Source organism: Lissotriton helveticus, chromosome 9 (assembly GCF_964261635.1).
Source record: "Lissotriton helveticus chromosome 9, aLisHel1.1, whole genome shotgun sequence".
Classification (NCBI taxonomy): domain Eukaryota; kingdom Metazoa; phylum Chordata; class Amphibia; order Caudata; family Salamandridae; genus Lissotriton; species Lissotriton helveticus.
In genome coordinates this window covers 620,458,842-620,486,839 of record NC_136070.1, presented here as the reverse complement: position 1 = coordinate 620,486,839, position 27,998 = coordinate 620,458,842, and the positions used below count along the sequence as shown (strand labels likewise).

The 27,998-nt window shown below is 39.9% G+C and overlaps 1 protein-coding gene and 1 long non-coding RNA gene across 6 annotated transcripts in view; one reads left to right on the top strand and one right to left on the bottom strand.

The window, feature by feature from the left end:
• Window positions 1-27,998, bottom strand: part of LOC144781694 (cytochrome P450 2G1-like) — a 424,926-nt gene that overhangs the window by 142,943 nt on the left and 253,985 nt on the right. The window contains exon 6 of the mRNA XM_078660670.1: window positions 17,304-17,445. Within this exon, the coding sequence (XP_078516796.1) occupies window positions 17,304-17,445 (142 nt within the window). The remainder of the gene's footprint in view (window positions 1-17,303; window positions 17,446-27,998) is intronic.
• Window positions 1-27,998, top strand: part of LOC144781698 (uncharacterized) — a 572,082-nt gene that overhangs the window by 393,687 nt on the left and 150,397 nt on the right. The gene's annotated exons all lie outside the window — the stretch shown is intronic.

The window sequence follows — 27,998 nt, the reverse complement described above, 5'->3', positions numbered from 1 at the left end:
TATATAAATTCATGAGGAAACTTTGTTTAAGATGGTTCTTTCATCATGTACCCCAAGTGCCGGATACCGATGCATCGGCTAGGGTGTTTAAACCAAAGAGTACTTTTATTCCTCCCACATCACATAAAACTTTGGATTTATTTGAGTTATTGGTCAAGAAAGATCTGGTAGAGACACACAAGAATGTACCCAAGAACATGAACTTAACGAAAAAAGAATTGACAACTCTAAAGGCATTGAGTAACAACCAGGATTTAACATTTCAAGCGGCAGACAAGGGAGGTGCCCTTGTGGTTATGGACACTACTTACTACAACCAAAAAGTCTCATCCCATGTGGACGACACTGACACCTACATTGCTCTGGATACAGACCCTACTGTTACGTTTCAAACCACATTACTTGACATTCTTAAGAAAGCAAAGGACCTTGGATGGATCAATGAAAAGACTCTCAGATATCTAATTACTGAATATCCGAAAAGACCTCATATCTACATGCTACCAAAACTGCACTAAGATGCCCGAGACCCTCCCTTCCGCCCCATTGTGGCAGGATGTGGTTCGCTCCACGAGCCACCAATAGGAAAATTTCTTGATTACTATTTGCAACCACTGGTGCAACAGTGGGTATCATACATACAGGATACGACGGATTGTCTCAATAAGCTTGCTAATTTAGCAATATCCAGCGAGAGCGAAACATGGTTGGCTACATTCGACGTGACCGCACTGTATACGTCAATTCCCCATGGGGAGGGTATAGAAGCAGTGGAGTGGATGTTGTTAAGGAGTGAATATGAAGAGTCACTGAACATCTTTTTACTGGAGATTTTACAATTTTGCCTTTATCATGGTTATTTCTCGTGGCAATCCAAGTTCTATCTTCAAAAGACAGAAACCTCCATGGGTTTTACGGGGGCGCCTGCGTACGCAAATATCTTTATGGCCAAGTTTGAACACTCTCACATTTTGGAAAACTCGAATTGGACGGAACATCTAAAACTGTATGTTCGTTACATAGATGATATACTGATAGTCTGGCAAGGGACTAAGACACAGCTGGAAGAGGCCATTGAAATTCTGAATGGACGTCATCCTAGGATCAAGTTCACTAACCACATTGATCGGAACACCATAAACTTTTTGGATATCACTATAACAAAGCTGGGAGATCAAATCACAACCAAACTATTCAAGAAACCGACCGACAGAAACAATGCCCTGCACTACTCTAGTTTTCACTCCCAAAATTTGAAGAATCATTTGCCATTTTCACAGTTCATCAGAATTAAGAGGATTAGCAGTGATGAAACACAGGCTACTGAGGACATAGAAGAAATGGCGCAACAATACAGCAACAGAGGATACCCAGATAAGGTATTGGCTGAAGCAAAATTGAAAGTTGCATCAAAAACACAAGAAGTTTTACTGAAAAAAGTTCAGAAAACATCGTCAAGGAGAGAAGTATGTGTTTTAAAGCAATCTACGCTTGCGCCTAAGATCAAGAAATGCATATTGAGGAGATGGGAGCTAATCGAGCAGGAAGAAGACTGTAGAACAGTATTCGTTGACACACCGATATTTGCACTGTCAAGATCCAAAAATCTTAAGGAACTGTTGAAACATAAAGAAACGAAGGCAATTCAGGAAAAGGCTAAGGGGATGCGCAAATGTTTCAATTGCGGACACTGTGGAAACGTACTAATGGGAGACACATTTACACATCCGCATACAGGGAAACAGATTAAACTCAGACACACTTCTGATTGTAATACGAGCTGAGTTATATATGCCATTAAGTGTCCGTGCGGCCTTGTATATGTAGGCCGCACTACAAGGAAAATCAAGATCAGGCTCACTGAGCACAAGTCAAACATAAGGTTAGGGAACGAGAAATCAAGTTTGGCGCAACATTGGAGAGAGAGGCAACACACCATCCCCCAACTGAGATATACTGTACTAGAGCAGGTGTTGGTTGAGCCCCATGTGGATCCCAACGTGCGAATAGCCCAAAGAGAGACATTCTGGATGAGGCTTCTTAACACCGTTAAACCGGGTGGGCTGAATGATAAAATTGAATTTGCGTGTTATTTATAAATATATGATGTATAAACTATGATTCATGTTCCTGTGGTCATATGCGAGATGTCAATACAGGATTAAGTTTTGGTTAAGCGCCACCAACGCTTGTGTACACGTGACTTTTTTTATATTTTTTATATTATATTATTATTTTTTTACACATTTTTTTACACATTGTTATTTTATTAACATACACACTTGTTGGTTATCTATTTTAGTTGTCATGAGGACATTTTTGTATTTGCTGCATAGAAAATGAGTAGAGAGACTAGAGTAGTTTGGTGATATAGCCCTCTCGTAAGTTATAGTCCTCTTTCTATCAACACTGTTTGGGTGCTCGTGTTTATTATTAAATGGACGTGGACCATTTTTTGTTCTGAAATACGACAAGAAACATTTATAACATCATAATATTTCTACATCACATGTGTATGAGCATCGTTGAAGCATTACGATATTGAAGGGAGGTTGCGAGTAAGGGGGCGGGGACACCAGTCCGTTGTTGATATCGGGCGTTAGTAAATAACGTCCCGGCATGCCGTGCCGATGCTCGGCGTTTTCACACAAACTCGAACAGACGTCGTAGACAGTGTCCATGAATCGGCTAGGAGATTAAGGTAGTGTATAGGGCGAGTGCCATTACGGTATAGGACTATTATGTTTTTGAACAACAAGGATATGTAAAAACGCATAGAGTAAGGGTTGTTTTTGTCCCTTAGGCAGAGCAGCAGTCAAACAGAAGTTTCGAGTCTTTTGTATTTTCAGCAGGAAGTAAGTAGTTGGTTTGCACAGGGTGATTAGAGGCACATTATATTTAGTATTGGCATATTTACGGTAGTTCCCTTTTGTTGTTTTTTTGTTTTTAGGAACAGTTGTCTACTAGCGGAATTTGAGTAAAGGTGATATAGTACCCGTTTGGAGGGTGCGTTCATCATACATTTTTTCACATATGTCACTTGTCCATGTGACACGGACGTTGGGTGCACTAGACTAAACGTGGTGGCATGTATAGGGCATACCACAGTAGTAATTATCATTCAATTGTTTGGGTAGCTGGCATGCTTGGACAAAGTAAGATAATGCATCTGTATGAGTAAACAGGTTGTGTGTTCACTTATTGTGTAGTGCATGAGCACAAATCGAGGTTTGATGACAATATTTCAGAAATATGTATATAGTATTACTTTTTTCATATACGGTATTATTTTATACAGCACTTCCCCTGACGAAGATGCGTAGGCATCGAAATGCATTGGGAGTCGTCGCAAGTTCTGATGGAATTGCCTATTTGTATTTGCATTAGTTTGGCATTTGTTAGGCATAAGTGAATAATATTTTCAATGAAATCAATTGTTAATATGTTTGCGAAAGAAGGCTGAAAAAACTATGCTTTTTGAAAATCAATATAGTAAACAATCTATGAACTTCAAATTATTGTGATTATTTCTGTTGTTCATCTGAGTAATGATGGTCTAATACAAATCAATGAATGTTTAATGTAACACTTTTACATTAAGACAAATGATATAAATGAGTGGTTAAAAATTTTTTTTTTGCACCTGAGCAAGTTCGAACAGTGCACTCCTGCACTAGACATAGTTGTGTCTGAGTGTGCAGTACACTTTACAGGAGGTCATGATCAGGCAAGGGAGGGCCTGGTAGTCTATTGTCTAGTTGTTTGCCACATACCCCTAGGCTCATAGAGGGCATAAAAGTGGCACCCCTGGTACTCAGATACAAGATCACATTTGTACTAGAGGGAGGCCAAAGAAACACTGCCCTGCAGTGCTGTTCCCTTGGCGCTGAAAAGAGAGACTGCAGCAAAGCCTGGGCTGCATCTGCTGCATCTTGGGCTAATGAAGAGGGAACTGTGCCTGTGATGTCCTGCTCATCACAAAGTTTTCCCTAATCACAGAGATGGTGATTCCAAGAGTCATTTGGATGACTCCCTGTTACAGTCATTGGAGGGCAGTTTAGACACCCAACATGGAAGGTACTGGAAATTAAAGTGTTTTTTCTTTAACCAGTGACCAGTAGAGCAGTTGTTTCGTGCTTAACTGCAACAACACTTCATGGGACATCGGCCCCTGAGGCCAAGGTTGCCTTAGAGGCCAAAGTTGGACCAAGTGATGGCAACAGGAAGACCCTTGACACTGGCTCACCATCCTCAGTTTCTTTGTGAACCTGCACCCTTTGCATCAGTACACTTCCATTGACGTGGTTCACCCATAGGACCAGGAACTGTACTGGAGACTGCTTAAAGTATGAGTTAACTGTTTGAATGGACCTTACTAGCCACTATGACTAACTTCCTGATGGAGATGGTTCCCATAAGAGTGCCTTTGTAGCCGATTTGAAGCTACTTACTTTGACTAACTCTAAACAGCGATCCACTGTAGATTACAAATATAAATTGCATTAATGAAAATCATTGATTTATTGTTTCTTTGAAAATACATAACTCAACAACTTTCCGGTGAATTTTTGTCATTTAGGTGTATATTTAAGAGAAAAATACAACCTACTTTTATCGATTGATGTCAAATTTTTATTCTGTTGCGTTTTCTTCTTATTCAGCTGCTTTGGTACTTCTTCATGTTTTACGCTTGTGCCTTTGCTAAAGTCTGACTGCTCTGTGCCACAACTAACCAGGACGCAGGTAAGTTTTAACAAATGAACCTGACTGGACCTGGTATGTAACTGAGAATTAATTACACAGTGAGGTAACCAAGCTGGCTGCCATTTCTAAAGCATTGTCAGGAACTGATGTCATGACAGTTCCTGTTGATGCTTATTGAAGTTTTGTGTACCAAATTGTTTTCTTTAAAAAAATTTGATGCAGGATTTTCTGCTTGAAAATAGAAAAAAATGCTTCCCTCGCCTTGGGAGTCCTCTCCCGTGGTGAGGGGAGCATTTAACAATTTTCAGTGCCTCTTACTGGTGGTGACATGCAGAGAAAAATGACCTCCAATTATGCCCATCTGAATTAGATTGGCAGAATTACACGTCAACCTCTGATGGCCCTTACTCCACAGGGCCGTCAGAGAGGTTTAACCATGTTGGAGATGGAGTAGTCTCTGGCGTCATTAAACTAAGGTTCACCCGCATCTAAATTCGGCAGGAGGATTGCATTCTTGGCAGTAGGGATACTCCTTCACAATTACGACTGAGTATTCTTATCACCAATAATTACATCAGGCCCAAAGTTTTCATAGGAAAGGCCTTTTTTGTTTCTTTAATAACTTGGTTCCATTTGATGACTCTGCACAAAGTATTTATTTTTGTAAATCATCCACTTTGTCTCCTTCATAGAATACTTCGCTCTGATCCAACAAGAGGGAGCTAAGAAAAGAAGGGGGCAAAAGTGTGATTTCCCATTTTAATTCCTGTAGGAAGAAATGCTTTCCAATACAGAAAAATGGCTGAATGGAATTACACAGTTACAAGATAAAGGGGTTATCCCAAACACGTCACTAGGACCTGGGTAAAGTTCGGTACAAGAAAAAAATTGGCCCAAGTGGACACTAGTTTAAGAAAAGAAGTATAAACATCTTTGCCATCCTTCTCTCACTTACCCTCACATCTGCACATTGATGCACTTACCTTTCCCTCCTTGTCGAGGAACCTCTATATGAGTTTTATTTAACAAACTGTATGTTTGCGAACATGAGACCCCATGTTCCACACAAATAAAATGTGTTTAACAAAAATAATTTTGTTTGAAATTGCTTTAACAGGTGTTGTTGATGTTTATATTTCTTTTCTTAAACTTGTGTCCACTGGGCCCAATTTTTTTCTTATACTGAATGGAATTACACAACATTTGGCAATAAGTTAGAACTTTACTCAGAAGGAGTGCTGTTCATTATTTGGTGTACATCAGTTTAGTAATTGTCAAAAAATGTGCATTTAAAAAGTTGTTCAAGGTGGCCATGAAGGGGTTAATGCTGGCAAAAAGTTAGAGCTATCTTGACCGGCAGTGTCTCTGATTGATCTGATTGGCCCATTCAGTGTGAATGGCCAGATTTTGATTGGCTGACCACAACATGGGGAATATATTGTGGTAGTCATTACAGGCCTTTGGGACTAGGTCCCCGAGTCCTGAAAAAATAATAAATCGTCACGTAAATGGGCAGGGGCAGCACACCCTGACCCCCATGACTATGTTAGGGGGAGGGAAAATAGGAGCACCTCCCATAAGTCAAAACATAAAAGTAATATTTTGGGTCACTGATACCAAAGTATTAGCACTTATTGTTATGTTGCCTAGTGTGGAAATGTCTATGGTACTGCAGTAGCAGTGATTTAATATTTTGGGCGGTTTAATATTTCTTTAATAGTATGTCGCAACGTCAAACACCGAACATCAAGTAACCGTTAAAAAAAAAAAAACTTATAACTAGAAAAAACTATTCCCGAACCTTACAAATACCCCCAACTATGGTACTGCAGTAGCAGTGATTTAATATTTTGGGGGGTTTCATATTTCTTTAATAGTATGTCTCAACGTCAAACACCGAACATCAAGTAACCATTAAAAATAAATAAACTTATAACTAGAAAAAACAATTCCTGAACCTTACAAACACCCCCAACCCAGTACTAAAGCACTCCCTAAAAACCTACAATTACTCCTTAACCTTGAACCAAATCCCACTCTGAACCCCGAAAACCTTTTACCAAAACCCCACACTTCAGTGAACCCAAAAAATCCCATTACCCCCTAAGTAAGAAAAAAAAACTAAAACATAAACCTTAAAACAATACAAAACAAACGTAAAACCCTACAAGTCCCCCTTAAGACTAAACCCTTTCCCACCCTGAACCCTTAACTCCCACAACATCACTGTGTATAGTTAAAGTTAGGTCAGAGTTTCTATAAGATCATTTTTTGTTTTGTGAATACCTTTTGTGCCATTTGATGAATCAGCATGAAACTTTCCCAAAAAAGTTCATCCACCTCAGCTCCACAATGGAAGTTTTGTGCTGATATGTCACATGGGGCTAACATAAAGGGAGGGTTTTAAAACATTGATTTTATTGTACCAATGTCAAATAATGCTTGTATGATACATGTTGTCGAATAAAGCTATTTGAACTGAACTGAACTGATTTCTCATCGGAATTCCCATAGGATTCTCTGATACAGAAAAAAAACAAATGAATGGAATTACACTAGATTTGGAAAAAACTCCGACTTGTACGCAGAAAGTGTGTTTTTGTGATTTGGTGTAAATGTGTTCAGCTTGTTTTTGAGAAATTAGCATTAAACGTGCTTTGAGTGGGTATGAAGGGGTTAAAAAGTTAGGTATATCAGGTCACAGGAGTTCTGATGTACCAAAACTGCAAAGATAGGATCCTCTGATTGGTCAAGGGAGATTTCTTTGGTCAACTATTTTGGAACCATGGGACTGGCCTGTCAGTACCAATAAATCTGATTGACTGGGGGCAACTCTGAAGAAAATGTTGTGGCCACCATTAGAGGACTCAAAACTGGTCCACTCTGTCCTGAAAACATTTTTAAAGCTAGTACAAAGGAGCAGGTTAGAGACCCCCTGACACTTCTTCAGTGTGAGCAGAAGGACCCCATTAGAGGCAACTAAATAGAAAACAATTGTGCAGTTGGTACAACGTTATTACAGCGGGACCTAGCATAGATCTCCTGTGAGGTACTGCCTCAATCCTGCAGTACTGCATCCAAACCCTAATGTGCATGGCTAAAGGCCAAACGTGATGGGGGGGCTAGCATGTTAGACATGGCCAAAGGCCACCATGTGCATCAGGGGAGTTGGCTGAATATGACCAAAAAAACCACAAATTCACTGAAAAGTGCTATAGTTGGGTATGGTAATAAGATCTTATGTTATGTTTTATCAAATACAGAAATTCACTGAAAAACACCAAAGGTTAAAGTAACGTAATAGTTAGGTATGATGATAATAAGAGCTTAGTTTACAATGTAGACCCTAGAAAAACAAACAAAAAGACAAAGTTTAAAGTGCTGTTATAGTTATGTGTTAAATAAAATAAAAACTAAAAATGTAAAGACAAAAAAACACTGAAATTCACCAGTTATAATTTACTAAACTAACTATAAAGTGTGCAGCGGTGGCCCCTCCATTAGAGCTGAGGAGCGCCGTCCCCCTGACACCACCCTCAAATAAAACGATAATAAAACGTGTTTTAAACCTATTTTATTATCGTTTTATTTTAAGCCCCTTGGGCCCTCCCCCAGCACTCTGAAGAGTTGTGAGGGCATGTCCAGGCAGATGACACTGTGGAGGGGGAATGGAAGTGCACTCCCTTCACTGCACATGACAGTTTGGCCAGCCATCTCAGGGTGGCCAAACTGTCATGTGCAATGAAGCTCTCTCCAGCCCCAGCTACGTTGCTGGGGTTGGAGAGAGGAGGCACAGGATCTCAATCAGCCTGGGAGCGCAAAGTCCCAGCACTCAGGCCAATCCTGACGCTGCTTTCATGCAACTTCAGGATTGGCCCCACTGCATTCTGGGAGCCTGTGCCCAGAGGAAACCTGGAGGAGTGCGATGCAGTGGGCGGCGACAATAATCAGGTAAAGTTTTTTTTATTATTATAATTTTGACTACCCACAACCTCCCCCTCCCCAGCTCTGGCCCGCCCCGCCACTTTGGCAGGGGGCAGGCTGCTGCTGAAAGTGTGCCTCCACCAGGCTCTGTTTATGTCCTCACATATCACAGCACTCATCAAATGGTAAATGACATAATTGATGCCATTCAAAAACACCGTCTGCCAGGCCCCATGGATAATCTCAGTAGTCTAGTAAAATACACTGCATGCATTCCTAAGATGGGCCAATGGTATACAACCTTAGAGCCATCCATACAACAGCAATGTGAGATAAACCACATCTAATTGGTACACCCTATATCTTACAATTTTCAACAATCAAACATGCCTCAAAAGCTCCAGTAAAGTTCTGTAAATAAATATCCCCACCTTATAAATGCCCTTGGTATATAGTACTTGTCTCTAGCACTGCATAAAAAATATTTTACATTGGTACATGCCCAGAGATCCACTGGTGGACATTCTACTGTCAACAGTTGCTTTGACCTTTCTCACAGATTTTTGGGGGACAGGCTTTCTCCAAAATCAGCTTCCAAACATATCTATGTTTAAAATGGAGTAACACTTGCACCCCAAACTGTACTGATTTGTAAATGATGCACAATATAAATTTTAAAATGCACAATCACACTTGCCTCAAAGACGTACCCTACATCCATGATATAGACCCACATTTATATGCTCAGTAACTCTATGATTTATACGAAAATTATGTTTTCAGTGATTTCATTGGTGATGTCATCGATGATGTCATTTAACATGTTATGAGTGATGTAATGTGCAAAGCCATAAGCAGTGCATGGCTGGCTGTGGCGCACAGTATAGTTAGCTCTATAACTGGAAGACAGTAATCCAGCCAGTGAGAGGGCCAAGAAGGGGACTCCATCCCCTATTCAACACTTTGGCCAGAGCATCACCGCCAACACCAACATGGGTGACGCAACAGTGCCAGGAGGTGCATATCTCAGCCCCGCGTCCCCCGCAGCATGGGAGACCGTAATCCATCTGGTGAGAGGGACGAGAAGGGGACTTCATCCCCCATCGAACATTGTGGCCAAAACACTGCCGCCAATGCGGGTGAAGCAAAAGCAGAGGCGCATATCTCAGCCCCGTGTCTCCTGCCACATGGGAGACTGTAATCCAGATGGTGAGAGGGACAAGAAGGAGACTCCATCCCTCATCAAACATTGCGGCCAGGGCACCGCCGCTAACGCCAGCGCGGGTAAAACAACGTCAGGAGGCGCATATCTCAGCACAGGGTAACCCGCAGCGTGGGAGATCATAATCCAGCCAGTGAGAGGGACGGGAAGGGGATTCCATCCCCCATCGAACATTGCGGCCAGAGCACCAACGCCAACACAGGTGATGCAACAGCACCAGGAGGTGCATATCTCAGCCCTGGGTCTCCCGCAGCGAGGGACGCACAGGGGCGTGCCCGGGCCACACCTGAGCAAAGCCGGGCCAAGGGCGGGCCCGTCTACACCCGTCAGAGCCAGGAAGAGGCTGGGCTGGGACGACCCTCTAACCCCTGTGCCCGAGGATTTATTATTGAAAGGGACTCCCTTGTGCGCCGTTCTGCATAGCCCTTCATTGTATGCCTGGTGAAAGACAATGGGTAAGAGAAAGCAAACTATGCCTGTGTCAGGTGGATGAGCTGCCGCAACGACTCTTGGTCAATTTTTTCCCAGGGCGGCAAATGTCTTGTTGAATGAAATCGCCTTGACTGAAAGGAGACTTTCATTGGAATTAATTAATCTTCCACAGAGCCCAGTATCCCTCAGTGGCACCTTGTAAACATATGCGCAAAGCGAGATTGCACCGTTTCTGGCAGCAGCTACCGATTCATCAGAGGGAGCGGAGGGCAACCAAGTGGATGGTACTTTTATGCTGGAACCCCCAGTTAAAAAGAAATGAGGTGGGGGAAAAAAGCCCAACAGGCTCCAAAAAAAGCCAGCGGAACCAGTCGTCCTTGATCTAGACAACTGGAAGACATGCTAAAGACCCAACTAGCCACCATTATCTTAAAGTTGGAAAAGATGGAAGCTTTGCTTTGTCAGTCTGATGAGCTTCACTCCTGCCTTATAACTAGTAACCATGGGACAGAGCTTGTGGGGATCAAGGAAGGGCCGGGGCAAACTCAGCAGGGTAGATTTGGACCTGCAGTTCCCTCAACCAGTAATGGTCTGCAAGTCAGCATTGGCTTGCAATTAGTACACAGGGGGAGTTTACAGCCAGACACAGGGCATAATAAACAAGCCTTAGGTAGTATGAGACAACAAGGGTGTCTGAGATCCCCCAAAAATAACAGGGAGATGGTATAGGTGTAGCCTTGCAAAGATCACTAGCGGCTGACCTAACAGAACCCCAGGTAAACTAGGGGACTGATTTACAGGGTTTAAAATCCTCTAACCTCCCTCTACAGTTGGAAGAAAGAACCGATGTTTAAAATCTACCCCCGAGTCAGTTTCTTTAGTGGCTGTTTTGGCTGGTGTGCCACCAGTCAAGCGGAGCTCCAAGGAGACAACAACAGATCTGGTACACAAGGTGACCCGCTGGTTGGGCAGATCATTGGTAAATGGGTGTCTTATAGCCCCCCCCATGTCATCATGCCCAGAAAAGGGGGATGGGTAGGGCAAGCCACGAAAAATGACAGGTGGGGTGATTGTATCGTGGTTAATTTGACACACCAGTAGCACACAAGGACCATGATTTGCAGTCAGCTCAAGCAAAAATCAAATACAGGAATTCAGGTCCTCCCACTCCCCTTTTTTTATCATGACGGGCCCAATAACAAAGATTCCAGGGTAATGCTTCTAGGTTTTCTCAGGGAAAGTTGTTAAAAATAAAAAATAAAAACTGGTGAATTTCAGGATTTATTTAGTTGTGGAGGGCGGGACAGGCTGGGGAAGCAAGCTGACAATTAAAAGTAGGCGTGAGTGACTGGGGCTGTAAGCTGATGGCGGAGTGCTGAGACAGGGCAGCAAGGTTACAACAGAGGGCTGTTGTTGGTGGTTTTTGTCTTCTTTCTCTGCTTTATATTTTCCATGCATCTGAGTATCCCTGACCACTGCCATGAGGGTGGTCACCTGTGCGGTTGGGTCTCCATGACTAAACAATTACTTTCCAGTGTAAAACTCATGAGCCGTAGCAGACTAGTGAATTTGAAGATGGTGAGAAAACATATTCAGCTGATCGAAATTTGTACAAAATGTGATTACGATTATGAGGATTGCAAGGCATGGCTTGCAATTTAAAATGGCAGAAATACACAAAAGTGTTAACCCTTTGAAGCCTGCTCCTGGACTTTTTATATGCTCATATCGCAAAAATCACCGAATAGATTTACACAAAACCAAAGTAAGTTTGCTATCTGAGTAAAGTTCTATTTTCATGACAAATGTGGCGTAAATCTGTTCAGCCTTTAGGGCTGTAGATGTGAGCACAATTTTGTTATGGAAGCTAAAATGGGAAATCACTTGTTTCTGCATGCCCTTTAACTTTTTTTTCCCATGGGCATGATAGAGCGCCATGTTATTCCGAAAATTGTAGGGGTGCATTATAATCACCAGTAGTCAGCACCCGCATATTTAGAGCACTATGTTAATGTGTGACTTTTGAGATGTAGTACTAGGCTGGGATCAGTGCAATGTGTAGATGTATGCACATATTATTTGGAGACTAATGTAGTGCTTTAACTGAGAATATGCCTTAAGTAAACATGCATACCAGTCTGAAGTTAGATGCCAGCTTTTTATTTTGTTTCTTCTTTAGTAAATTTGCTTTATTTATTGCAGTGGCATTACTGGTTCTAGACCTGCTTCAAAACCTTCTTGAATTTGACAAAAGCCATAGTAAGACAGAAAGAGGACCTAATTTATTTAAAAAAAAAAAAGAAAATAGGATTGGAGATGTGTTTGTTATTTGTAAAGAATATAAATTATTTCTGGCCACACAAACTCTAACAGGAATTGTAAGCAGATGGCAGATTTCCGAGTATATGTAAAAAACAAGCATGTATGGAAATGACCAGGCTAGATGTTCACAACATTCTTTGTATGCAATTACTATCTGTATTTCTTGGTATTCTTGGTAGCAACTGGAAGATCCGAGAAGGCCCCATTACAAACTTCAATATGACTCATCTAGAGAAAGGTGGCAAAAATGTTCGATCCTGCTTAAATAAATATCAGAACATTCCCCAAACTTGCCAGTTGAATATGTTCAATAAGGGGCTTTAATTATTTTTTTATTTCTCATAAATTTTTGTTTCATAGCAACAAAACATTTCTGTGAGAAATACTGAATGACAACAACGTCACAGTACATAAGACATTAGCGGTTTTAACTGGATTCATAGAGCAGGTTAGTGTTAGAAAGAAAAAGGTTGATGCTCAATAAGATGACAAACAATGATCATACTTACATTCATATGCTGAATTTAAGTGTGTCTGGGAAGACTGTAAACGGCTCTTGAAGCAAAATGCAGCACCTTGTCTTGTGGGATAAAACTATTATGGGGGAACCCTATTAGAGGACCAGCATAACAGTCCAGTTTGTTAAAGACTAGTAAAGATATTATGAAGGAACCCTATTAGAGGACCAGCATATCAGTCCAGTTTGTAAAAGACTAGTAAAGATATTCGTTTTTTGGCTGTGTTGCATTACTGTTTCGTATGAATTGTCTATGTGGTCAGTGGTTGCCATTCTACTGCTGTTTCTTGTGTTATTTATTAACGGTTTCCAGGCTTATTGAGGGGTTGAAATGCATCCAAGAGTTCCTGGCTGAAGGTATAGTAGTGAGGATATCAGGGTGAAAGGACAGTTGGAGAGAGGGAGTCAGTGTATTGTTACTCATCAAATATTGAGCAAATCACAACAGCTGAGGGGGATAACTCTCTAGCCTTCAGTGACAGCCCAATTCTCTCTCCATCTCGGTCTATTGTGCTCTCTCACTCTATCATCCATTCTCTTTCTTTGTCACTCTCTCATTCACCCTCTCTGTTTCTACCTCTTTGTTTTTTCTGCTGTAGCTCTTTCTCTTTCATCCTTCCTCTCTCTCCTTTCCTCTCTCTGGGCCTGATTTAGATATTGGCGGGACAGAGTGGCCGTTTTTTGGTGGTCTTCCCGCCCACCAACCTGGTGGTCCACCCACCCTATTTAGATGGTGGCTGATAATGTGAGAAAAGACCGCAGCTGTCCCACCGGCTCTGCCAGGACTTCGCTGCCCGCGTCTACGGCGAGATGGGCTGAAGCAGACAGTGGCGGTATTCCAGCCAGGATTCCTTCCCTCCAGATTTGGATGTGTCCTGTTTCGAATGGAATTCTCGTGGGAATCCCTCTACTTTGGAAAGGCAGAATGGTAAGAAAAGGGGTGTAAAGTCATCTTTTCTCGGGGTACAGCCTGCAATTCCCCCCTCATCTGCTTGGACCTTCACCACGAAAGACCGGCACCCCATTTTGACGGACCTGAAGGTAGGTGTTTGTGGTGTGTGGGTGTATATATGTGGTTTACATTTTTTTTTTAATCCCACTTAACTGTCTCCCAGCCACCATGGTAGACCCCCGTCAGTACTCCGCTGACAGAATACCACAAGCCCAACGGGAACATCCAAATCTGCCCGGCGGTACCCCGCTGTCCAGATGGCTGGTGGTTCGCCAGCATAGAAGACCACCGCAGCAGCGGTCTTCTGTGTATCGCATATGCCTCTAAGTACAACGGCGGAAGGCAGTCAGCTCAACAGTGCACTTAGACCCACCACCGCCGCAAGACAGCGGTAATACCGCGAATATATAAATCAGGCCCTCTGTCTGTCTCCCCCTCCTCCTTTCTGTCTCTACGTCACTCTCTTTCTCTTTGCCATGCATTCATTAAAGGCATATGATGTGGTATTAGTGTGATATCTATTTCATGACGACCATGAGAGTGTTTACCGTCCAGTTAGTTAACAACTTTAAGGCAATGCTAGGTCTTAGACATATAATTTATTTTCTGTAAATTAAGTATGTGTTAAACAGACATGCTCTTCCACAAGGGATATTGCTAATATTCGTTCAGCAACAAATCTCGGACTCCGTTTTGAAGCTTGGTAACTTCTTGGGACCTATCTTACCTGGTATCAAAGTTTAAGGGTTTGAAGAAAGTGGTGTATTATATGGTGTGGTTGTGTGACCTCAAAGTGTAATGCACATACAATACCAATTTGGGTCCCATCAGACTTGTTTGTTAAATCTTAACTCAACCATGGGTAGCTGTGGCTTTAAGCAGCCATGCTTAAGCAAAGGAACAAGTGTACAGCATTTAGAAGTACCAAAACAATGTAATATGAAGGTCACACAACACAAAACCAATCAGACAACAATTTTTAAAAATAGATCTCATTTTCATGAATTTTTAGATACCAAAATGAGCTAAATTGACCAGAGCCTTTCGTTCATATAGATTTTTAAGTAAATTGTAAATCACTGCTTTGCCTGAAAAATCCCAACAAGCATTGATAAGCAGAAAGTTTTGACACTTTGCAAAACGTTTATAAAGTTGTATTTGGCTATTCTGGCCTGCTTTGGACAATGAACTGCGGCAGGCTGGAGGTCAATGGGGCCAGCAAGGAGTAAGAGGACAGTTATCTTGTCGCCAAAGCAGTCTCAAGCCCAGTTCCAGGCTTTATGGGCAAACCTCCATAGACTTCAATGGAGTGATCCTCATGCAAGGGATACAGGATGCTAAAGATTCTGAGTTCAGTCAACAGGGGCTTCCTGGGACTATTCCTTGATGTACAGGCAAGGTGGGGTGACTTTGGCCACAAGGGTTTGATACCCATCAATGTCCTCTTGTGCCTGGCAAAAGTCCAGTTGCCACTGGACTACTGGTCTCCGGTCACAGCAAAACCAGCGGTTCCCTTTAAAGAAAGGCTAGTGTCCATCTTGGGTGACCAAACTGCACTCTGATGGCTCTTCCTAGCCTAGCAAACTTATTTGCAACTTTTGAACATTACGACTTGGTCTCACTTGGTGCACGTCAACAGTTAGTGGTGATCAAGCGATTGTGTCTACTTACTAGCTAAGATGGGCCTCCTCAGCTTTTGTGGCCATGGTGCTATAACAGGAAGTTAGCCACCTGGCTGTTGGAGTTCCCCTCTTCTGTCTGGGGCTCAGGAGAGACATTTATGTGAGCCAGGTACCCCAGTTACAGTCCTCACTTTGCTAGCCCAATGATCAGCAGGTGCAGTCCAATAGTAGGTGTGATCAAATAGTTGGTGCAGCCCCTCTTGCCATGTTTAGGGACCAGCAGGGCAGTCCTCTCTCCAGTACAGATGTATTCTGAGTTCTGGGTGCCAGAGGTGCCATATTTATGCCCAGAAAGTGTCCTTGTGGGATGCAGAAGTTACTAGTCAATTGGCTACTAGGACTTATTGTGCCTGATGATTACTTCCTGCAATGTGTGACATCTACCTATTCTAGAGTACACTGTTCTGTCCATTCCCAAGATGTTTGAACCCCCCTCTCGGTGTGTGGAGCTTGATAGCCCACCCTAGAGGTCCGGCTAACTGAGGGGCAATGGCTCACTGATAAACCGGTTTGGCAACTGGTCTCCAATGCCAACCTGTCCAATATTTGCCCTTCAAAGGCGTCTTACCTTTTGAAGCTCGCCTTTTGAAGTCACACCCTGTGTAGCTTCCTTCCAGGCAGAGGCAACTCCTCTTCCTACCGCAGGCCTCCATTGTTCACACTCCTGGGAGTCATTCACACTTCTCCTCAGGAGGGCAGAACGCTGTCTTGTGGCCTTTATCTGTAAATGGTCACTAGAACACTTTGGCAACAGAGTGGCAACTTGCTAAAAGTTGAATTTTTTCAAAAGTTACATTCAATTTGATTTGGGCATCGAGTCAGGTTTAATATAATGATTATTTTGATAGCTTGAAGTACTAACTGTAGTAATCCCATTCATAAGCTAGCACATCAGAGTTGCCAGCATGCAACCCTTTGCCCTCCAATGGGCCTACTAGCTTTTCCACAGTAAAAACAACACGTTTGTTTTTTTACTATTAGAAAATACAAAAATACATGTCCTACTTTTTAATACATAGCACATTTTCTGACTTGATACGCCTCCTGAAGGGGTAACATATATATTAAAAATAGAGGCTTAGGGCCAGATGTATCAAAGGGTTTTACCCATTCTGTGTCTATGGGAAAATGTGTTCATACATATGGCCCTTGGTTTTTTGCCAATAGTTTAAATTGCAAAGTCAGTTTAAAACTGTTCTGCCAGTTTGCAGTGGCATGCTGGGAGACATGTTTTCACATTGTCAAATCCAGATTGGCACGATAAGTGCTGCAGACCTGGTGGGTTACTTTAACTTGCAGGCCCTAAGTACCCCTGGTACCATACACTAGCGATTTATAAGTAAAGTAATACCGATTGGGTATAAGCTAATAAAACATATGCTTTTAAGGGTCATAGCACTGGCACTGAGGTTTGGTTAGCAGGCCTCAGTGCACTTTCTGATTTAAAAAAAAAACACCAGCATTAGTACAAAACATTTGGGAGTGATCATACAAAAAGAGGCATTTCCATACAAAGGGTTTTTGAGCCATGGCAGTGATCAGCCTTACCTTCTACATCTGGATTCTTCAGCAATATCATGAGCCCATATCTGAGGGTTGTGCTGACTGTTTCAGTTCCCGCAGCAAAAATGTCCAGTGTGGTAGCTACTAAGTTCTTCATTGTAAATTCACTGGTCGGGTTCTCACTTTCCTGCAGAGAAAGTAAAATTTAAAATGAATGCAAATATTGTATGATGATATTTTGTGTTTACTGTATGATATTTTGCAGTGTTTTGCAGGATAAAACACAGATTAATGGGCATGTAACATAGACTGAATGTATGGATTTTAATTACCATTAAACATACCTGGAAAATGTTTTTCATTTGAGGCCGAGGCAAAACAAACTTTCATATTTGGAACACTGAGGAGGCACATGGTTTGACTTCAAGGATTGCAGATACATGCTCCTTTCTAGGTCTAGGTCGCTTCTAAGGTTTCTGAAACAGTGTGCCAAAAGAAACACTGCTCAATTAGTTGGTTGGTTAATTAGTTGGTTGGTTCTGGATAATGATGCTGTTTCTGACTTTTATGGAATTGAGAGGAATTTCAAGAATTTCAAGAGAACACCTATGAATTCTCATGACATTCACTGATTCCCAGGAGCACTCTCATACATTACCTTTTGCAAAAAATGTTTTGATTATCATTTGTACGTCAAACAACCCTAATTTCGAAGGGTGATCCACAAAACATAATGTAACACAACGTGTACATGTATAAGCGCACATTCCCCCTTGAGTCTGGTGCAGTGTTTACTGGGCTTAAAACTATGGATGGAAATGTTTTAAAAAATGAACCTACCACTCTCTTGTTCCCCGGATGGAGCTTGCTGTGTGCTAAGAGGTGTTAGATATAAATGGTCTCAACAGTCATCCAATGAGGACCAGTGACTGGACAACTTAACTACAAATTTGATATCAAGCTTATGTAGATTACTCTCAAGACAATACTTACTATAAAGGTATAGGATTATGACTGCAAGCCCAAATCTCCTGAAGCAATGTAGGCGAGCCAAAATCATACACACCAAGAGTTCAGCTAAAGCTTTACAGAATAATAACATTATAATTTGGTGCTCTGAGATCTCTCTAATATGATCTCTTCTAGTCATTAGTAACCAAAATTGGAAATGCACATTCACCTTTGTAAGGCTAAATCATGACAACTGAGTCAAATTAGTAAATTTAGTTTATCAAAATGTAGAAAGATAAGTGCATCAATAGATTGCATTAGGTAATAAAACAGATTAATAAAGGTCAAATAAGTACCAATAACTCAGGGGTTCATAAAGGGACATCAATTTGCCAGTTTGAGTAGTCCCCGAAGGAAGAGACCACTAAGAGCATATAGCATATGCGTCAGTTTGGGAAAGTAGCCAGATAAGTCTGCATCAGGCACGTTAATGTGCCAGATAAGTTCTGCAAATCTCCGTTAGCAGTTCTTAATCAGCATACATGCAGAACAGCAGTTGTCTGTCACCATTAAGCTGCATATACTCACATCTCTGTAATAATGCTTAATGTCTTAAATATGTTAAATCAGATGATATTGGATTCTTGACTTTTTCCAGGGGTGGCACCTCCTGGAACACCTCATCTGGTCAGACTACTCAGTCCATTGTTCAGTTCGGATGGAGTGTGTGTCAGGCGACATAACGAAAACACAAAATACAGAGAAATAGGTGGGACAATTATGCAGTCCATAAGCCATCAAGTATGTGAAACATTAGAAAAATTCTCTTTTAGCTAAAGCATAAGAGAGTTCAAGAGCACAGTTTCCCAGGCAGATGTCTTGAAATGGTAACAAAAATGTAGCAAATCTTTTGTACATTACGTGAGATCTCAGTAAGAAAAACACTGCTGCACATGATTTGTTATTCTGGGGAATTCTTTTACGTACAGTGAGCTTAGCAAGGCATAAACTTCATGAATGCATTCAGGTCCATATTAATTTAGGCTAGTATATAGAATTATAAGCATACATTTAAGAGAACATAAAGATGTCATGTTTTTAGCATAACTTCTGATGCGCTTAGGATGATTTAGTATGATTACAAATATTACGTGTCAGTATAGGGTACTTGTACATTTTGTAAGTACCAACATGTAAACAGATTTCAGATTATACATTTAAGATTTTGTTTCAAACAAATAAGATTGATATATGTGTTAAGTACATTCTCTTTGAGTTTCATAGAAGTATCATCAAATAGAAATGTGTAGCACCTACTTTTCTTTTGTCATTTTCGGTGCACACTGTTGCACATTCAAAGAAATAGACTTTAGTCAAATTCACTATCATAATAAGGATTAATCATAAAATTTGACGAATCTCATTAGTTATTCTTCATTATAAATGATATTTAAAATAGATTAGAGGTAAACTTTATAATGTGAGTGTTTACCATTTGCACATTTTTCTAACACAAGTTAATGAAATTTGGGGGCATATTAACAAGGAACAGGGAAAATTAACACTAAGCGCGCTTAGCGGTAATTTTGTTAACGCCCGCTATCGCTGGATAATATTGCCTGGTTATCACGTTATTACCAACGCTAAACGCCTAGGCGATAAAAAATCCAGCGATAGTGGCATTTTGGGAGGTTATCGCTGGTAATGCAGCTATAAAACTACAAGGATAGGGATATCCTTGTTGATAGCCCATGGTGGATTTAGCCATGTAATCCACCTCCCATTGGATTACATGGCTAAGTCTGAAAATTAGCAGACGTAAAAAAGCAGCATTAACTGTGTTTAGCGCTGCTTTTTTTGTCTCTAACAGGGTTAGCATGAAGCTTGATAATAAGAGAAATGTCGCTTAGCGACATTTCTCCTATTATTTTGCTCTGGAACGCCCACTTTGCATCTCATTAGAGATGCATAGGGAAGCGTAGTGAAAAAGGGTGCTAACATGCGATTTTGCATGTTAGCACCCTGTTGTTGATAGGGCAATATTTTTATCTCCGCTTCTTTGGCTTTGAAAGCCAAAAAAGTGGAGATAAAGCCCTTGTTAATATGCCCCATAGTTATTTTCTTTAACACTATCTGGCACATGCATCAACAATAGATATATGTGATAGGGCTATGCCTTTGGCACTCCTTTTATCCTGAGTTTGCTATGTACTCAAATCTTTCTACTGTGTGATCCTTCTATGGCGTGCTGCTCGGTAATCAAGGGCTGCCAGTCCCTTAGTGCATGAATTATTTGAGAGGATGGTACGTGATAACACTATCACGACCCTACCTTGCGCACTGCTGTGTTACGTATTTCCTCCTTTTCTTTATGTTTATCAAAAAAATTTTGTCAGTTATTCCATAGTTTCTAGGGTTACTTCATTTTTGCATTTATTTTGAAACAATATTCATCATTTGTGAATCATACTTTTTCACATACTATTTGATTTCATTCTGACATTTATATACATTTTACAGTACATGAGTTGTATTCAAACATCATACAAACATTATGTACATTAATCATGGTTTCGACGATTGACGATTTGATTGGCCCGATGCCTTTCGGGACCCTGTCCCTTCCTCAGGGGCCTCTGTAAAAAATCATATGTTACCATTAATCTAACATTTCAATTATCAGCAATGTATACTTTTTTATATGCACATGCCACTACTTGATTTTGAGGTCACCATGCTCGTATCTAACAATTTTTAACTTATTGTGTTCATTTGGATGAATTGCATTGGAATCAATGATTGCAGAAAAGCTATGAACAAAGGTTTTGACTTTTCTCAAATATGATTGACAATTGACTAATAAAAACACTATGTTATGAGTATTATCCTACAAAGAATTATCCTTAGATGTACTGTGAATACAGTTAATTGCACCTCATCATAGACCGGGCTCATGCTTTTATCAAAGGTAATCAAAAGCCAAAATGAACCTATAGGAAAACAATATTCCATAAAAACTCACTAGTTTGGATGAACTACGGAAATATGATCCTCTATGTGAGGGAGTCTTCATCAAAATTCACTCTCTGTGCGAAAAGTTAGAGCAAAATAATTAAAATAATTAAAAAAAAACTGCTAGTGTGCCTAAAGAGCACTTTACTACTTACACTCAAAAAAACTATGTGAGTACCTGTTATTCGTAGTTAGAAACGGTATATCTGTAAAAAACGGAAAATTAGGGGAATGTAATGAAAAACCGCCAGGGTGCCTAGAAAGCATTATGCCAGATAAACTAAGATGAATCAAAAAATGTTTACCTGCTTTTCGTGCTGTGAAAACGGCGTTTCTGTGAAGAGACGGGAAAACCCGTGTTATGGTAATATGTTTAGAATTTTGCGGAGTACATGAATTTACCAGTGTCTTCAGAGATTAGGGCTTACCGAAAATTCTGAATTCTCGAGCGGTAATCCTTCACGTTGTTCAAATCTTTCTACAAGTTACCGAAGATGAAGTGGCAGCTCGCAGTTATCGCGAGTGTTAATGTATACAGAAATCTCATCGGTAGGAAAGATAGAACATGGTAATAAAAAACAGGACTGATTCCTATTTAGAGAATGCGGATAGAAAATAAAACATAATAGTTATTAACATATGGACATGTAAATATATGGGAAACCGACGGTGTGGAGCATGAAACGTAAACTAAAAAACCAAACTATATCCTGTGAGGGAAATGAGAATAGCCGTGTTCAAATTCCGGCTGAAGAATAGATATAAAGACTGAAGCATAAACATAGAAGTTAAACTAAATCCTATTCGGACGTTACATTGGTCGTGTTGGAGACACGGCTGAGTGGTTAGAAAATATATAGTTACACTCGTTTAACAAGAAAAAAATGAAATAAAAAGAGAAACATAGTTGGTATAGATAATTGAAAATGTGCATTATTTACATTGTAATTGCAGAGACCTATTATTGAATATCATTGTAAGAAAACATAAGGAATCTTTCACTGTTGCAGTTATACATACATATTTAGCAGTGCCAAATTATTTTACAGAAAACATGCAAGGTCCAATTTATCATTTAACCCCAAAGGTTCCATCGTTTGGAATTTCTTAATCAACATAACTTCTCTTTGAGATAACTGTTTACGACTGTCTATTCCTTCTCTTGGTTCTATCTTTTCCACTGCCATAAATCGTACTTGCAAAATATTGTGTTTGTTGGTAATCCAGTGAGCTGCCAAGTTTGATTTCATGTTTTTGTTGCGTATCATGCTTTTGTGCTCGCCTATTCTGATTTTGAGTTTTCTTTCTGTTTTGCCGATATACATTATTCCGCATGGGCATTTTATGCAATATAATACAAAGTTGGAATTACAGTCTGCTGTAAATTTCAAGTTTATTTTTTCTCCTGTTCTTGGGTGGGTCACAAAGTTTTGTTGCATCACATTGTTGCAATGTACACAATTATTGCATTTACGCATCCCTTTATGATGAGCATCGCCTGATTTTGTGGAAAGTTTTAATTCTTCTTGAAGGTTGCGACTTCTTGTGTACGCAAAGATTGGTTTAGGTTGAAATATATTGTGAAAATCTTCATCATTTTGTAGTAAATCCCATCTCTTTGTAATTATTTTCCTGATATTAATTGCTCTAGTGGAGAATTTTGATACAAATACACTGCGGTTAGTCGTGGATGGTTTGTTTTTACTGATAAGTAGACTTTCTCTGTTGATTGAGTTAACTCGAGTCACTGCTTTTTCTATACATTTTGAGGGATAGCCTCGTTCTTTAAATCTCTTTTTCAATCTCTGTAGATCCTCTTCATGGGCTGCTGTTATGGAACAGATCCTTTTGCTTCTTAGCATTTGAGAAAAAGGTAGATTTTCTTTAAGTTTAGGAGAATGAAAGCTTTGATAAAGTAGAGTGTTATTTCTGTCTGTAGGTTTTATATATGTTTTAGTGGATAACTCCGTGATGTTCTTAGTTATTTTGACATCAAGAAACGCTATTTCTGTGGTGCTGATTGCATGTGTAAATCTAATTCTAGGATTTCTCTCATTGAGTTCTTTGATGTTTTGTTCTAAAGCTGATTGAGAATCATTCTAGATGAGGAAGATGTCATCAATGAACCTCTTATATAGAATTAGATGTTCTGACCATTGTCTTTGAGACAGAATGTGTAGTTCCTCAAATTGTGCCATAAAGATATTGGCGTAAGTTGGTGCTCCTCCAAATCCCATGCTTGTTCCACTTATTTGTAGATAGAAGTCGTCCTTAAATCTAAAGTAGCTGTGTTGAAGACAGAATGTTAAAAGTTCTAATATAAAGATTTTATTGGCTCCCACGTCTTCCATTTGTAATAGGGCCCATTCTGTTGCTTCAATTCCTTCTTTTAAGGGGATTGACGTGTACAAAGCGGTCACGTCAATAGTACACATTATCCATTGATGGCTGTTGGAGAGATCCAAATTATTCAATTGATTGAGGAAGTCTGTGGTATCTTTGATGTTCGTGTTCCACTTTAACACAAATCTTTGTAGAAAAAAGTCAATGTAGGTTCCCAATGGTTCGAAAAGAGACTCTACTCCTGACACTATCGGTCTGAAAGGTGGATTGTTCAAATTTTTGTGCACTTTTGGGAGCATGTACATATGCGGTCTTCTGGGATTTTGTTTAATCAAAAACTGTGCTGTTTTTTCAGATATCCAGTCCATTTCCTTTGCTTTTTGTAGGATTTTTTCCAAAGTTGCACCAATCTCTTGTGTGGGGTCTTGGTCCAAATGCAAATATGTAGTTTCATCAGCTAGATGTTCTCTAACCTTGTTGTTGTAATATTCTGTGTCCATTACTATCAGTGCTCCACCTTTGTCAGCTCGTTGAAATGTAAGTTCTTCATTCTCGGATAGTTTTTGCAATATACGTTTTTCTTTCTTTGAAAAATTGGTACTTTTCTTGGTTTGAAAATCTAGTTTGTGTAGGTCAAGTAGAACTAACTTTTCGAATAAATCAATAGTTTTGTGTGAAACGGGGGCTACATACTTGCTTTTGGGTTTGAATTCCACGTACTTCTCAATTTCTGGCTGTTCATTGTCTGTCACGATGTTTGAAAAAAAGTGTCTCAATCGGATATTTCTCATGAATTTATACAGTGCAATTTCTGTTTCCGCTAAATTGGTTTGATATGTAGGGACGAATGATGTTCCTTTATTTAAAACTTTCATTTGTTCATTTGTGAGTTGTGTGGATGAAATATTGATCACTATGTTCTCCCGCTCCTCAAGTTTGGTTTGGTGATTTCTTTTGTTTTTACTTCTCCTGGTTTTGATTGATTTCCACTTGGTTTGGTGGTCGGATCGGGTGGTTTTGTTGGTTGTTGACCTTGTACTAAAAAAACCTCAGAGGTGGTTGCTTGAGAGGTGGTTGATGTAGTCGCTGTGTCACCAGTTATATCCGTTGTTTCTTTTCTTTGAATTGGTGCTCTGGTGGTTGAAATGTCTCCGTCTGAGACTACGCTTTCATCTGATGAAGTGAATTGTTTTTTTGGTGCTGGGCGACGTTGACATACATTTCTGCCCATGTATACACTTCATTAAGACGATAATCAATTGTATCACGTTTACATTTTCTCAATTTTCTTTCTTGTAAATCTTTTTCATAGCTTTCTAGTCTTTTATTGATTATCTCCAGTTCATTCGTCCACTCCGATGTTTCCATGCGTTTAGATAAATCTCTTTGTAAATTGAATATGTCTTCTTCTAACTCCTTTATTGTTTTGGACAGTTCCTCTACTATAAGTAGAATCAAATCTAAGGAGCACTTATTTAACACCGCATACCATCTGTCCATAAAACTTTTGTTGTGTTGTAGTCGAAACAATAAAGGTTTGATTGCAAGTCTTAAACCTCTGGGAATGCGTTGATGTTTATGATATTGGATTAACGTTGTTGCATGCAATCTTTGGTTTAATTCACGATGCATGGTGTATTCCAAATGTTTCAATTGCTGAATGGTAGAGCCTTGATGAGACTCAAAGGTTTTCGTGGCTTTTATTAAAGCATACATTTCTGTGGCTTGTTCTTGAGTATATGTCTTTGTATCCGCTCTGTTTTCAGTGGTACCTGCTATACTGTCAAAAGATGCCATCCTGTTTGGGTTGGTGGGTGCTCAGGCCTATGTTAGGCAGTGACTAAAATAGATATATGTGATAGGGCTAGGCCTTTGGCACTCCTTTTATCCTGAGTTTGCTATGTACTCAAATCTTTCTACTGTGTGATCCTTCTATGGCGTGCTGCTCGGTAATCAAGGGCTGCCAGTCCCTTAGTGCATGAATTATTTGAGAGGATGGTACGTGATAACACTATCACGACCCTACCTTGCGCATTGCTGTGTTACGTATTTCCTCCTTTTCTTTATGTTTATCAAAAAAATGTTGTCAGTTATTCCATAGTTTCAAGGGTTACTTCATTTTTGCATTTATTTTGAAACAATATTCATCATTTGTGAATCGTACTTTTTCACATACTATTTGATTTCATTCTGACATTTATATACATTTTACAGTACATGAGTTGTATTCAAACATCATACAAACATTATGTACATTAATCATGGTTTCGACGATTGACGATTTGATTGGCCCGATGCATTTCGGGACCCTGTCCCTTCCTCAGGGGCCTCTGTAAAAAATCATATGTTACCATTAATCTAACATTTCAATTATCAGCAATGTATACTTTTTTATATGCACATGCCACTACTTGATTTTGAGGTCACCATGCTCGTATCTAACAATTTTTAACTTATTGTGTTCATTTGGATGAATTGCATTGGAATCAATGATTGCAGAAAAGCTATGAACAAAGGTTTTGACTTTTCTCAAATATGATTGACAATTGACTAATAAAAACACTATGTTATGAGTATTATCCTACAAAGAATTATCCTTAGATGTACTGTGAATACAGTTAATTGCACCTCATTATAGACCGGGCTCATGCTTTTATCAAAGGTAATCAAAAGCCAAAATGAACCTATAGGAAAACAATATTCCATAAAAACTCACTAGTTTGGATGAACTACGGAAATATGATCCTCTATGTGAGGGAGTCTTCATCAAAATTCACTCTCTGTGCGAAATGTTAGAGCAAAATAATTAAAATAATTAAAAAAAACGCTAGTGTGCCTAAAGAGCACTTTACTACTTACACTCAAAAACAATGCCATTTGCGATTCCTTATTAGCGAAAAATAAGGATTCGCTAATAAGGAATAGCATAAGGCTATGCATAGAAAAATCACTTAAAAAATAGCGATTTCTAAACATACCTCAATTAAGGAATACCTCCCCATTAAGGAATTCCTCCCCATTCATTCCTATGGGCCTAGAGGGCCATAGGAATGATTGGGAAGACATTCTCAATTTGCAATTCTCAATTAGGTGCTCAAGGGTGCCAGGGTGTCAAAAGGACACCCTGTTGCACCCCTGAAATCTGCATATGAGTACATCTTGCACACACATTTGCCCCAAGGGCATGTGTGTGTGTGTAAAATGGAACTTTGAAAAATGCACTTTTTTTTACAAATTACCATGAAGTTCAACTTCATGGTAATTTGCTCCCCCTATTAGCGAATTCGCTAATTTTTTCACTTTAATGCAATGCATTTAAGGAATCTCAATTTGAGATTCATTGAATGCAATCGCAATTTAAGTAATCCCAATTTAGAGATTATTTAAATTGCGATTCTTGGATTTGGGATGATGCATCCCAAATGCAAAAATACCAGTCGCAAAGGGGCAGATTCTGAGAATCTGCCAATTTGCGACCGGTTTTTGCTTTGATGCATGTGGGCCTATATAATTTATATGAATGATATCTAAAAAACTGATATCCTCTAAACTAAAAAAAATCTGCATGCTTGTATGATGCAGTAACTAAAAATCTTTGTTTCGTCATCTTTTGTATAACGTGTATTTGGTGCACATTTATACATTTTTCTCTCAGATAGTTTGGTTTCTTTGTTTGGTTTCTTTGTTTGGTTTCTCTTGCCATTAAATGTAAATGTGATTTCCTCTCCAACAGGTCTCGTGGCCCTGAATTAACAGATCTTTATTACCACTTAACTAAATTGTACTAATTTTATCAACAACTGAAGGATGAGAGGGTGACTGACCCGACCAGATTAGAACCTGTCACCGTAAAATCAAACACAGATTCCTGAAGTGGATGCATTAGTCAGCATCAGGGTCTACTATGATTTAGGATTCAGACTTAACCATTTCTCTTTTACAGTTTTTATAGCTATTGATCTATTCTGGTGCACCTTGAATTAAAATCTTTGTTCCTTCAAATGTGAAGTGGCCATCACTGAAGTTTTGTAAAGTTTCAGGGTCATATTTACTATTATTGGATTCAACGTGGCTCAGCAAAGGGAATTTGCAGCACTGCATTGTGTGAAAGGAACACAGCAGAAATATTCCATATTTACAAAGATATGGAGCATTTCCGCTCTCTCCTTGTGCTGGCGCCGTTTTGGCAGCCTACTACCAATGCAGGGACTCTTGCAACATAGTGCAAGGGGGTGCCTGCATTACAGGCAGGATTGTTTTTTGCAGTAAGGGATACCTCCTGCACAAAACACTCCTTAGAGGCATAGTCCCTCTTTCTATGTGTACTGCAGAATGCAGGACATATGGAAAGAGGAAGTAACGAGGAAACATATAGATATTTCTCCTTGTTATGCCTCTGTCTCCTAGGCGTACCATTTTGGTATAATCCCAGAT